General features: G+C 41.8%; 1 protein-coding gene across 2 annotated transcripts in view; it reads left to right on the top strand.

The window, feature by feature from the left end:
- Window positions 1-14,528, top strand: part of PALS1 (protein associated with LIN7 1, MAGUK p55 family member) — a 136,684-nt gene that overhangs the window by 84,536 nt on the left and 37,620 nt on the right. For both annotated transcript variants that reach the window (XM_074997224.1, XM_074997223.1), the window contains 2 exons: window positions 2,665-2,873; window positions 13,199-13,276. In XM_074997224.1, coding sequence (XP_074853325.1) covers window positions 2,665-2,873; window positions 13,199-13,276 — 287 coding nt within the window. The remainder of the gene's footprint in view (window positions 1-2,664; window positions 2,874-13,198; window positions 13,277-14,528) is intronic.

Raw genomic sequence — 14,528 nt, 5'->3', positions numbered from 1 at the left:
ATATAGCACAGCTAATGGGACATGTATGTCTGAAAAACAGCATACTGTAGCACCTGAATGTTTTCACTTTTCTGTGAGAGTCCAAATGTTTTAGTTCCTGAGAACCAGTCACCTCACCATTTTGGTGATCTATATCCCTCAGTTTACAAGGGGTTTGCCATTTGATAGTGCTCTGTTGCTGATACTCTTGCCAGCTGATCTGGATGGAATAGTAAAGAACAAATTCGAGGTACCATTATGGGATTGTGAAGTCAGGAGCATGTTTGTTTAAATAGCTGCACCACAGTTTTCTGCTGAGACGCTGATTATCTAAAGAAACCTTTTATTCCAATGTTCATTTGCCCTCCTGCATGAAGTATAGAGTATTACTATAATCCATCTATGCTCCATGGTATCTTTCAGGGGTGAGACTGGATAGCTGGTGCTGTACTCCAGTGCAACTGCTGCAGTGTGCTCCTTTCCCTAATGGTAAAGGGGACACCAAGGTCAAAAAAAGGATAAAATTGTGACCTCCTTACAGTCAGGGAGTCTTTGATCTGTGCTTTGCAAACAAGTGCCCCTTCCTGCAAGGATCTGCCTTTGTAATCCTAGACACGCTCCTCAAGGTCCAAAGGTACAGCACAATGCCTCTGTTTCACAAGGACAGTTGCCTGAATCTCCCCCAAAACACCTTCATGCAGGTCTGTTGCCTCCATTTCATAGTTGATATCACTTATCTCCATTCTCACCATTCTAGTTAAACAAAATTTACAACACTGCAGCTCTACAAGACTTCAGAGGAACTTTAGGAAAGCTGACGCTCCTTTAATACCAACCCTCATGCAATAGCTTTCCCTTCTTCTGTCTTCCTCTGTAGCTAGAATAACTTATCCACCCCAGCCCAGAAACATAGTTACCTTATTTCGAGAGCCAGCTTTCTCATAAAACCCAACAGACTCTCTATTGCTGCTGGTTCCTTATTGGATAAAGACGCTAAGCTTCTCTCAGTGCCAGATTCTGTAGCCTTCAAGTCAGAATCCTCATCAGAACTTAGGACAAAAAGGAGTCTTTAAAGCATTTAGACAGCAGGGACTACCATTTCCGAATAGAAGATAAGGAGCAGGCATGTGTCACAGGCAAAAAAGTACACATGCATGCACACTTTCATGTCCAAGACCCTACTTATCAGATTGGGCTTTGCTCACCAGGAGTGCCAAGAGTTGTGCAGTTAGAATACCCCAAAAGACAGAGAAATGCATGAGGCAGAAGATGTCCAATGGGGAATAGGCAGAAATTCCTTAATTCTTAAGCTCAAAAAAGGGAAGGCTTCTTCCACGAAGGCTTTTATCGTCTTAAGGTATGTCTGTGCTTACTGGGGATTGGTGCTTGGCGATTAGTCCACCAGGAAAGATCTGCTAAATCTATTGCAGATCACTGTCCCATCAACTCCAATTCTCCGCTGAATGAGATGTAACATAAATTGACAGGAGAGTTTCTCTGAGCCACTGCAGTGTAGACCTAAGCTACATCCATTCCAGCTATGATATTCATGCAGACTTAGCTTGTAAGTGTGTATCAGGTCTTAATATATCTTCATGGGGTTCATTTTCTGTTCAGATCATCCTTAGGTAAGTGATTATTCAATACGGAATATTGCGCTGCTGCCTTCTTATTTGTCCCCCATCCAACTTCAGTCCTCAGCTGCCTGTTAGAGAACGTTGCTGTGCTGGATTAGTTCCACTTTCTTTTGTAACCAAACTAATTAGCTCTTCATAGTCACACAAAACGAAAACATTAAGATTAGTTTTAAATACTACATATTTGAAATATCAAATTCTTGCAACTGATCTAAAATTCTGCTTTCTGCAAAGAGTTCTTAACCTTTGAAACACTCTCCAGAAAACAAATGTAGTCAAGTATAAAGATGTAATATTAAAAGTTTTTCAACCTGATTAAAATGTGTGTTCCAGGTAGAATTCACCGTCTAATAGGTAAAGCAATTTGCAGTTTGTTTGCCTACTTTGACACTAAAAACTTAACAGAATTTGAGTGTGGTAAGAGAATTTTTCTATGCTGTTTACTTTTCTCCCTGTCTTCAGGCCTTTACATTCAGAATTACTCAGGTTTTTAATTTAGCTCTTGTCAAAAACAAACTCCATAGAGAGGAAATGGCATGTATGTACCTAATACAAAAATAAAGCTTTTAATGGAAATATTGTGATTCTGTGAAGAAGATTGTATTTGCCATAAGGTGGTCTCTTTTTAAATATTGGGGAAAAAAAGCATTTAAATTAGTTTTAGCAAAGATTTTTTCATACTGTAAAATCTCAGTACTATTAATGGCTTTTGTTTATCAAACTCTTTCATAGCAAACCATTATTTTAGAGAAGTGAAAGAATTTGAGGAATGAATTGCTGCTGAAACTTGGAACTTATCAGCAAATATTTTAATCAGCTTTTTTGTTGCTCCTAATTACATTGATTCCCTCCCCTTTTTTATGATGTGCTCCTCAGTGTGAGGTTTATTTATGAATGGACTAAATGATGAACAGTTTGGCATGCATCGTTGCTCATTCAGTCAAGATTGAAGTGCTGTCTTTTGTACAAATCTTAGACGCTTAGAATGTTCATAACATAATAATAAACTTAACCTAACTCTCTCATATTTTATTTTTTCCCTCCCCAGAAGTGGAAGAGCTGTTAGCGTCTCTTAAGCATATCCAACACACTTTGGTAGACCCTCAGAGCCAAGAGGATATCTCTCTCATTTTACAGCTTGTCCAAAATACTGATTTTCAGAATGCGTTTAAGATACACAATGCTGTCACAGTGCACATGAACAAAGCCAGCCCTCCGTATCCTCTTATCACCAATGCACAAGAGCTAGCACAAGAGGTAGGTACAGTACACCTCTCCATGATGTGTTTTGTAACTTGTAATTAGGGGTGGGCAAAGTATGTGCTAACATAATTGTCCAGCCTGCCATGACTTTCTGGGCCATGAAAATTCCAGTGGCAGAGTGTGATGCTCAGGCAGACTGCCTGCTTGCCTGCCATGGCCCCACAACATGCCCAGAAGTGGCAAGCTGCAGCCGCAGCTGCCATGTCTCTGCATGCCTGTGGTGGGGTGGAGACAGCTCCGCACACTGCCCCTGCCCCCAGCACTGTTCTTAAAGCTTTCAGGGGCATGCTTGTAGATGTGGCCAGTGCAAAGATATGCTGTCCCCAGTGGGCGCACAGAGGCATGCCAGCAACAGTCACACATTTCTGGGAGTGATATGGCATCATGGCAGGCAGGGAGCCTGCATGAGTGCCTCTTTGCACCACTGGCTGGGAGCCATTCATGGTAAGCACCTTCCAGCCACAGCCTGCACCTCACACCCCCTCTTGCACCCCAACCCTCTGCATCGGGTCAGAATCCCCTCCTGCATCCAAACACTGTCCCAGACACCACACCCCCTCCATTAATATAGTAGAAATGTGCAGCCAATGATAACTTATTAAAATTCATAGAGTGGCTCCATTGCAAAATTTTTGCCCGCCCCTGAATTAGTGTGTATCATTGGAAGTATATTCAGTTTTATATGTTTGTCAAGCTTGTCTGAGTTATCAGTAATCAAATGTGGAAATAAATTGGATCTTTCTATATGAATAGTCACTGATTACTGCATCTACTTTTTCTAGAATTAAGTATTACATTCAGGAATGAAATATCTTTGGGGTAAGAGTTCAGTTTTTCAAAGTAATAAATTTAATAGCAGAAAAGGTATACTACTTAAGTGCTGTCCAGGGCCGCGGGTTGGACACGCCTGATGTAGGAGGAGTGATGAGGATGAAAGAGGGTACCCATTTCTAGAGCTGAAATTGGTGAACCAGTAATTTAAGAGGAGTTTCTGTGTCTGACATTGACAAGGGAAGATTTTTTTGGTTTAGCTGGCTTAAATGATGTCTTCTGTAAAGTGTTGATGGTGGACTTATTAAAACCTTCTCAGACTGACAGCTGGACTTCGTCACTTTCAGATAGGTTCTCTTCTCTGGATTTTCTTAAAAGATCATGGTAGTGACAAGCAACAGAGCCCTGAAAAAGGAATTTGTTTGATTCTGTACCTGAACAGTTGAGTTAACCAGGCCAGGCCATTATGTGATGCATGCCAAGCTGTCTTCACTCACTGAGGTGAACCAGAAAAGAATTCTCACCTAGTCCCAAAACCTTATTCTCTTGAGAGTGATCACACAAAATCCACCAGGTTGGTTTTCTCTTTTCTGAAGGGATCCTGAAGATACAAACCACAAGGAGGGGTGGTACAACAAACTAACAGTAAGAATTAGAAGTTCACTTGGTGTCCATTGTGTGCAATCAAATTTCTAATTTGATGTGTTATCCTTACTGAGGAATTACACTCATAAATGCTGTACCTACTCTAGGTTTTCTACATAGCTGCTGAGTTGTGTAGTTTTTTGGTGTGGAGGAACATCATAAATATGTAACTTCACTGTTCTACAAGTCAGATTTTTGTACAGTCATCCCTCGGTAAATGAGTACTTTAAAACAAAGGACACATATTCTTAGTTCTCTAGATGAGTGAACCATCCCCCCACTAATATGAGCCTAACCCCCTCCCCATGGCTCCAACCTGCCATAGTCTGACCTCCCCACCAGCTCTGCAGCCCCAACCTGTGACACCCTGACACACACACACCTCCACGGCCCCAACCTGCAGCAGCCCGACACACACACACCCTGGCCCCGTGGCAGCCTGAGATCCCACCCCCGCTGGCCCCGCGGCCCTAACTTGCAGAAGCCTGACACCACAGCCCCAGCCCTCATCAGCCTTACACTCTCCCCTCCCGCCATGGCACCAACCTGCAACAGCCTCACTCCCCACCCCATCTCCCTGGACAGGCCCCACAGCCCCAACCCGTGGAAGCCTGACCCCTCTCCCCCAACAGCCCTGCAGACCTACCCCGTGGAGCCTGACCACTCCCCTCACCACCAGCCCTGCAGACCTAACCCACAGCAGCCTGACCCCCACGTTCCCCCACCAGCCCACACACCCAACCCACCACCAGGTTTTAACCACCACCCCCCAACTCATGGCCCCAAACTGCCCCCAGCCTTTAACCCTCCCCAACCCAAGGTTCACTTACCTTTTAAAAGCAGCGCCACATGCTGAACATAAGAACAGCCATACTGGGTCAGACCACAGGTCCGTCTAGCCCAGTATCCTGTCTGCCGACAGTAGCCAATGCCAGGTGCCCCACTGCCACTCCTTCACTGAGTTAGGAGCACTAGGAACCAATCAGAGACTTTTACGTGTATTTTAATGGGAATTTAGTGTCCCTCTTAAGAGTTTTCACCGACAAGCAGAAAGTTGGAAACGAATTGTGCTCATATAGTGAGGGATGAGTGTATATCTAACAGAAAGATGTTGCAGTCTATTGGGATCTGGTTGCACAACTTCAGATTGTAGCAGATGTGTGTGAATGTGAATTTTTTTATTTAAAGAACACACAGGCAATTAAAACAACCTTACGTTAATTTGTGGTTAAAATTATGCATTTGAATTGGAAAAAAATCACGAAATTGCTTTTATACTAATATATTTTTATCTGCCACATTGTACATATTTTGAATTACTCGTTAGGCAATTGAATGCATACATTAACATTGTATGGGCAATGTGGATGAACTGAAATTTCTGTAAGAACTTTGTTACTATTTGTTCACTCTTGTTTTAAATTTGCAGTTCTTACAGAATTGAATGGCTTGTTGGTTTTATCTTTCAGAACATTTTAGAATTCCTTCATGTAATTGCGTTGCTAGTTTTAACAGTTTAGCTGAAGTGTTCGTGGGAGCAAATATAGAACTCTGATAACTGGGCAGCAAATCTTGTTTTATCTTTGTAGACACCTTAATTTAATTAAAAGGCTGAATAAAGCATGTAGGCATGAGTAATTAATGTGGAGATTAACTTCCTAAAATTTCAATCTGACTCTTGAATAAGGTGTTTAAATATCAAATGTAAATAAATAGATTTTAAAGTCAGTAAAAATTGACAAAAATGGGGGTCAGAATGAGGGCAACATGGTCTAAAAGTTCACGCTGTATCAAATGCAGTACAGTTTATAATTTTTGGCATAGAAAAGAATATAAAAAGAGTGCATTAGAAGATCTCTATCTAAAACTAGAGTAGTTACACTTAAGTTGTTTCTGTTTACACGCGATGAATTGTAAGTGCTTCAAAGATTGACAATTTTTAATTTTTTTGCAAGACCAAATATATGCAAACAATTAAATTAGACTAACATTGTGCTTAACCAGATATTTACTAATTAATATAAAATTTACATATCCTAAGATTACATTAAAATGGAAGTTAAGACTAAGTTGTTGGTTCTGTATTAAACTATTCCTCAGTATTTGAAACATTCTCTCAATTTGCCATATAATATGGCATGCACATTAATGGCTCTGTTGCACCTATGTGAGCTAAAATTAGCTGGGTTTTTTTTATTTTGTTTTTTACATTTTCAAACCAGTTTCTCAAACAAGTAAATCTTTTTTGGTTCAGGTTGAACCTCTCTAATAGGGAACTCTGTTGTCTGGCAACATCTGTAATCTAGCTTGATTTTAGTTAGCTGGATGACCACTATCTAGGGGGTGGCCAAGTTTCCTGTTGTCCCATAGTTTATTTCCAGCCACTAGTCCTGGCTCTCAGTGTTCTGTGCTGTTATTTAGCTGTAGTTTACCCCTAGATGTCTTTTGAGTCCAGGAAGCAGTGGAAGTGTTGGTAATGCTGCTAGATGATATTGACCTCCTGTGGTCTGGCAAATTCTCCCATGCATCCCATCTCCCATGCTAGGTCCCAAGGGTATGGGATTAGAGAACTTCAACCTGTAAAATGAATTTTTTTTAATATGGCACATTTTTTGTGAATTATTTGTGAGGTGGAAAAATGTGATGGATGATATCTATTAACTGCAATGACGAGGCTAGAAAAGTTACTCTTGCTACATGTTCATAAGAGGCCACTAAACAAGATACAGAATATGGCTATGCACACCAGACCTTACTTCAGAACTAAAATCTTGTCTGGCTTTTCCTATAAAAATATAAAAGGCAATGCAGATTAGCGCTTTTAGGAAAATAACATAAATGCTAGAGTTTTAATGCTAGCACTGCCATTGGCTTGATCTGTCATTTTTAGCAAGTCAGCTGTGAATTGTAATTTCCCCATTTTTAAATATTCTCACATCTGTAGATGTTATCTGTGGCATAATAATCTAAAAGATTGTACAATACACATGTTCTGCATGTCATATTTACCAGAATGAAATCTTCCAAAAGCAGTATAAAGGTACTAAATATGTAGACAAGAGAAATGCATTTCACCTGAACACACACAGTGAAAGCTTTTAGAGAGCTACAAAACTGTTCTAAATAGGAATCCAGTTTGAATGAAGAAAAACACAATGCACAAAAATTGTTAACTTGGATTCTTCAAACAAGAAAAAAGTGCAAAAAGATTTAATTTCTGACATTACCTACATAAAACCACTCTATAAGGAATCGTGGCCATGAAGTCTTTTTGAAGCAGTAGTGTCTGTGGGTCTTCATGTGCAGCACCAAAATAAATAGCTTACCTGAATTAACGGTCCCCGTTTCCAACTTTTGACAGATGTAGCACTACAGAAATCTGTCTGTTCCATGTATGCATCATGCAGTAGCTTAGGAAAAAAGTGTTAACATTTTTATATACTTTTTGGACTTTTTATGTTATTATTGTAGGAGGATCATTGTGCTTACATATTTTTGGCTTTATAGAAATTCCTTTGGCTTAGAGGGCTGTTTGATCCAATTCATGATGTATTTGATGACAAAGAAACATGATGGTTCTTTGAGTGCTTGCCAGCCTGCATTCCATATTATGTGTGTGTGTGTTTACCACTTGGGTGCAAGAAGTTTTTTTCCTTAGTGGTATCTGTAGGGGACTGGCTCTGGTGTCCTCTGGAGTGGCAATATAAGGGGCACTACTTGCTCTTCCCACCCTTAGTTCCTTCTTGATGCCGGTGACAGTGCTGCAGTGACTGGCCTTTTCACTTTGTTCAGCGTTACGGACTTTTTCTGTAAAATAGTTATCCCTTAGTGTATTATTACTTAATCTCAAACAAGACTCAGTCTAGGGACAGGGCATGCCTTGATCCCATGGCTTTAAGTCCTGCAATCAATGTCCATATATGCCCATTGATGACCCCACAGTAGTTGTTTAAAGTGTCAGAGTGGGGGACGTGCATCAAATGTTGCATCTGTGAATCCATTTAAACCTCGAATGAACAAAAAGGAGAGAGAGAGCCATCTCAGGGCACTCCTGATGGAGTCAGTGCTAGCTCTGCCACCAGAGCAGAGGCCAGATGGCAGCACCACAGCATTGTTGCTGAGCACCTCACCAGTGCCGTTTTCATACCAGCACCAATTCCCCTTCCTGGCTCTGACCAAAAAGTCAAAGAGGACTGCATGGAGACGATCTCCCGCTTCTCATAGAAGAAAAGAGAGGGCCATAGGAGGGTCAAGAACTGTGATGGGTGCTTCAACACCTCCATCAGGGATATGGGGCCCAGCTCAAGTCAAATAGTGTAGCCCATTCTGAGCCTTTCCCCACCACACTGGACAGTGACAAAAACCTCTGTCAACTAGCCATCTGTCAACACGCAGAGCTCTGCAGGCAATGCAGGAAATTCTGGCACTACCAGTGCCACCCACATTGGCTTTTGCACTACCCCAGTTTGGTGCAAATGCACCTTGGGACACTGCTCCCCATCACAGGTGACATCCCAACAGTGCTTGCCCACACAGAGCCATCACACCTCGGAAATAGGGAGGCAAGCTCAGCAAAGTCCTCTCTAATCTCTGGACTCTAGGCCTCAACTGTGGGATTTGAGGCATAGCTCTCTAGTAACCTGGCACAGATCTACACATGTTCCCCAGCAAGAGTATTGAGACCTGTCCATCATGTCTCCAGTGCCTTGGCACCTATCACAGGACTGATGATGTGAGTGAAGCAACTGATCACTGACCTGATGAAACCTGTCACCAAGACATGCATATCCACAGTCAGGAGGATCCTCCCAGTAACCAGCTTGCTCTAGATCCTAATACTGGTCAAGCAGTGTCACTATAGATTGGCAGATTACCTTTGCCGATCTGCCAAACACCAGGGGTCCCCAAGATCATGGACAAATGTCTAATCTTGATCGAATAGTTCTGTGTTGAGACATAACTGTTGGTACTGCATAGAGAGAGTGCCAGTCTTCATGAACATGGTCAACAGATGGTATTCACTCAGCTTCCAACTCCAGCACTGAGCAACAGTCACTGAAAGCAGGATAAGCCCCAGTGCCAGTGATACCACCAACCTCCTTGGCATTGCAGCTGATCCCAAGGCCAGTGGCCAGAGAACTGACACCCATGGAACCATTAGAGGTTCAACCAACCATCTCAGGCTATCCAGTCAGTGACAGGGCTTTGGATGGGCCATCAGCTCAATATCTCTACTTTTTCTGAAGGTGGTGGGCTCCTGTGGGAACACCCCCAAGCCCATAGGGACCCCGGGGTAACAGCCTTCTGGACCAACATGAGACATCATAGATCCCTTGGTACTGTCTTTATCCTCATTGCTGCCATTTGAAACCATGATAGGTCCTCCTCACTGATACTAAGCCTCATTAGGAACTAAAGAAGAAGGTCACTGCAGCCTGGTGCTCCAGGCAGAGGCATGATCTGTGACATCTTTTGCTTCACAGCACCTGCTGGGGTGGCATTACACTTCCACTAGAGGATTTCAGAAATTTATGCTCTTTGGTAAATCCCCTCCTACATGTCCCCCATTTCAATAAGGACTGAGTATAAATACCCGGTGCCAGCTAAAGGTCATGAGTATCTTTACACTCATCCAGCCCCCAACTCTCTCATAACTGAGGCTGCTAAATACAGAGAGGTAGGGTAACCTGTGGCTATGCCCAAAAATAAAAACTCAAGGATCTGTTTGACTGTGTCTTACAGCCTTCAGTTGGGAGTGGCAAACCACAAAGCCCCCCTTAGCCGCTATGATTATGAGATGTGCCAGGCCATGGCCAAATTTGAAGTTTCACTTCCCAAAGAGTCCAAAAAGAAATTCTGTGTGATCCCGAAGGAGGCAATAGCACCCCTCCAGGCAGCTTCAGACACAGCAGATGCTGTTTCTCATTATGGCTTCAGCCATCTCCATGCAGCAGACATCTTGGCTGATGCTCTATGAGCTGTCAGCGAGGCCCAGCAGTGGATTCAGGATTTCCCTTTCAATGGCCAGGCTCTGTCTGTAGAGCAGATGGACAGTAAGCTGCATGGGCTAAAAGACGCCCACACTATCCTGAAAACTCGTGGGTTTGACTGGGTATGTACAGCCCTAAAGCCATTCAGACCGCAGCCATCTAAGGGACAAGGGAGACAACACCAGTAGGAGCCGTCCCACAAGATGAATAGGGGCTACAAGTGCACCCAAGCCATCTGACTCCATGTCCTGCCCAGTAGGTTTCTTCCCACACAAAACAAGGGAACACGCATTCATTTTGAGTGTGTGCCTAAGGGCAGTGTGCCAGACTATATACTTTGGATCTGTCTATTTCAGTTTTTCTCCACCTATCTTTTTATCCTCACAGTGTAAAATGTTGGACCACTGGCAGCTCAATACAGTGGTGAATGGTTATACCATCCAATTACTTTCTACTCCTCTCCCAACCCCCTCCTACCCATCCTTTTTCAGGGACCCATCTTACAAGAATCTCCTCACAGAGGAGGTAGAAGGGTTGCTGCAGCTGGGTGCTATAGAAGATGCTTCTCATAGGTACAGGAACAAGGGGTTCTCGTCCTGGTACTTTTTAATGCCAAAGATCAAGAGTGGTCTTTGGCCCATTCTGGACCTGTGAGACTTCAACAAATGCCTGAGGAATTGCAGTGGCTGGCACCTGTCTTATTCCTCATCCAGAGGTCACCTGGGAAAGGTTGGTACCATCCTGCCAACTGTACTTACTGTGCTGCAATGGTGGACTGACTGCAGGGCAATCCTTAAAGGAATTCCATTTGATAGCACCTGACACTCAATTTAAACCTGATGCCTTCACTTTTCTTCTAAACCAGGTCAATGTCTAAATCAAGCTGGCTTTCTTCCTTGGCTTGTTGCTTTTTTGCAGATCTGCTAAAGTGTTTATAAACAATTCCTAATTATCATTCCCATGTGGATGAGAGGTATAGTTCAGTGATTTTTAGCATTGGCCTGCTAAACCCAGAGTTGTGAGTTCAGTCATTTAGGGGCCAAATAGATTTAAAAAAAAAAAAAAGTGAGGAGGCAGCAGACTGGACTCGATGACCTCCCAAAGTCTCTTCCAGGTCTATGAGATGTATATCTCCATATATTTATGTTATTCTGATTAAAATTATTCCTCCCAGCTGTTTTGGCTCATAATTTTCTTCAGCTTTGTGAAGTACGTTCAGCACTTTGAAATGATTGTGTGTGTTACTGATCTGTACTTTATTCTGTCTTCACATTACAAATATCAGGTTTAATATGTAAGCGGCCATTAATTTTTGGATATGCAATCAGTTCCTCTTTCTGACAGATGAGGTCTAATATAGAATTTCCCCATTTTTGCTGGAACATCTCTAGTTAGGGAATTGTCCTGTGTAATATTTGGTAATTTCAAAAATGTTTTAGCATTGACATCATCAGTCCTCCAACATGTCACTCAGATTTGAGTCCTCCATGATCTCACAGCTTTTTTCTTTGCACATTAAAGACAGATAAAACCCATCAGCCTGTTTCAAAGTGTGGGTTGGTGCACTGTAGCAGACAAGAACCAATACCCATTCTGCTACTTTTATTAGGACATTGATCTCTAAGCATTCAAGATAATTTTCTTCCAGGTTACCGATGACTGGGAAAACAAATGGTGCCATTTTTGACATCACTTCACACCCTCTTTTTTTATCTACTTGATCTGTCCTAAGTAGGTTAGAACTCTTTATTTTTTTAACTTCCCAGTCATAAATCATCCCTCCGTTTTTGTGTTGGCCACATGCTCCCCATTCTCGCCTTTCTCTGAATGTTCGAATGCCACTGTGACCTCTTATCTCTGGCAGTTGTTTTTGTGGACCAGTCATCTTTCTCTTTTCCTGTCTTTGATCTTCTGGATACAAGACCCTCTACTGCCACTTTAAGTCATCAGCAAGAGTGGAGGATGAAAGACTATCCTAAAAGTGGAAGAGAGAAGTCTCTGTCCTTTTTAAAAAAAAGTCACTTTTGCCTGATTTTTTTTTTTTTAAAATCAATGTTTCTGAACCTATGTGTTTGTACGTTCACAGAGGAGGATGAGACTTACAATAAGGGTCCTAGATGGAACCCCATTCAGCCTCCTTACCAGATAAGGGTGTCCTTTCTACTTCATCTTTCCCTTAACGGCAGGTCAGGACCTGGCTATTAGGATAGTGTGAAATGTACATATTTCCTCATAAGCTTTTTGACATCCTGAGTTGCAAAGAAAAAAGCCGTCTCCTCTCATCCCCTCTTCCCTTCTGTCCACCAACATGGACTTTCCAGAGCCAGCTGAGGAAGTTTCATGACTCTATCAGTGTCTGAGGGAATCATTGTTTTTCTGTTGCTAATGGAAACAGCAGTTTGGACAAAGTAAGACCATCTTCCTCCCCCAGGGAAAAGGAGTCTAAGCAATTTAGCAATTCAATGGTCTGGGATTTTCTGTAACTCGTGAGTCACCCAGGAGGGTGTCTTTGAAATGTCTGTAATGGTTGCTGTTACATGGTAAATCGGCTACCTTTTTGTGTGCGTGTCTTAATTTTTTTGACTTCCCTCTTTCTACAGATCTTAATCTTCTATTCATTCCTTGTGGTAGCCTAGTTCCCGTCAATAGTCTCTGCTTAAGTTACTCTAATGTACTGAATAACAGCCTAGATAGAGAGGAATAGTTCTGATATGACATGTTAGCATAGTTTATGTATTTTCATTGCATAAATGTCTTACTATTTGGGAGTTTTTCATATGTTGAGGCAGAGTAACAAATTCATGGATTTGCTTTATCTCAATAAACAATTAATTTTCTTTCTTAATTATACTTTAGTCAGAACTAAATTAGCCTGCTATGCAAAGCAGACTTTCACTGTTCTTTCTCTTTTAGGTACAGTGTGTTTTGAAACCCAGTCACCAGAAAGATGGGCAGGAGCTTAGTGCTTTGCTGAATGCCCCTCACATTCAGGTAAAAGTGGACAAAGCTGGTACTGTGCAATATGAACCATGTACATTTTTAAAAATGTTTTTATATCTTTTATTTCTTACAAATACCTTAAAAACACTGGTTTGAGACTTTTTTCTTAAGACTAAAAACAAGTGTTCCTAGTATATTTGGAAAATGTCCACGTGATAAAAAATGAAAACTTAATGTGTTTCATGGGGGAACAAAATTCTGACTTCTGCTACTAATGACATTTACTACTAAAATGAAATGCGCAGTTGGGGTTCAGTGCCACTCACCAGTCTTCACATATACTTAGTATGGTATGCAAACTGAACAGGGAGATAGACATATGTGGAGCAAGAGTGAGGCTGGCTACAGAAGGCCTGTGACAGGAAACACCTAAAGTAAGTTCAGGGCAAACAGCCGTTCATCAAATGCAAAACAATGTCCAGAGGTCAGATGGATTTTAAAAGGAGAGCGGGGCTGCTGGTGTTGGGGAGCTACGGAAATGTTGGCTGGATAAAGGGCCTTCACTGAGTATAATGATGCTCTTTTGCTTCTGGCTGTTATTGGGGAAATCTTTGCTGTTCTTTTGTGGTGACTACTGAAGCCTGGAGACTCTGGGGTGAGATCTTCTAATTGGGAAAATGTTCCTTTTCCTTCTCAACTTCTTCCTCCACTTACCTCCCAGAAGTGTTCTGGAAGTGCAGAGGAGTGTGAAACCTTGGGTATAAATTGCAGCACACATTGTTATTGTACAAACAAGACTTGACAACGGGTGGAATTTGTAGTTATCCATTACAGAAGAATGTGGTTAATGTGCGTTGCTTGCAATTTACAGGTAAAACAGCTTCTACTGCACTTCTTGGCAAAAATTTAATAGACCGCTACAGTGAGGCCCCTTTGTACTAAAATGTCACTACATTTTTTAAAAAATATATGTTTAATAGTATACTCTGAACAAGGCCCTCTGTATTGAGAAGTTGCTCTTAAATTTTATGACAGTCCCCAATTTCTGCAGTGCTTCAGTGAAAATCATCAAAATACAGTGACACTTTTAAATGTTAAAATTGAGGGTTTTCTATTTGTGTCTGAAAATGAATACAATCAGTACAGCATCCCCTGTATTTGTTCTAATGATGACAAAATCAGTTCATTCTATGTTATCAGTGTGTGTTCAGTGATCTGCACATTGGCATATCGTCATCTTTAGGTTTCGGGTGTTACATGTTAACTCAGATGGGATATTGAGACTCCTAAGAGCCATTGATTC

This window comes from Carettochelys insculpta, chromosome 6 (assembly GCF_033958435.1).
Source record: "Carettochelys insculpta isolate YL-2023 chromosome 6, ASM3395843v1, whole genome shotgun sequence".
Taxonomy (NCBI): domain Eukaryota; kingdom Metazoa; phylum Chordata; order Testudines; family Carettochelyidae; genus Carettochelys; species Carettochelys insculpta.
Note: the sequence above shows the minus strand (reverse complement) of the source record. Positions and strands in the feature narration are given on the sequence as shown.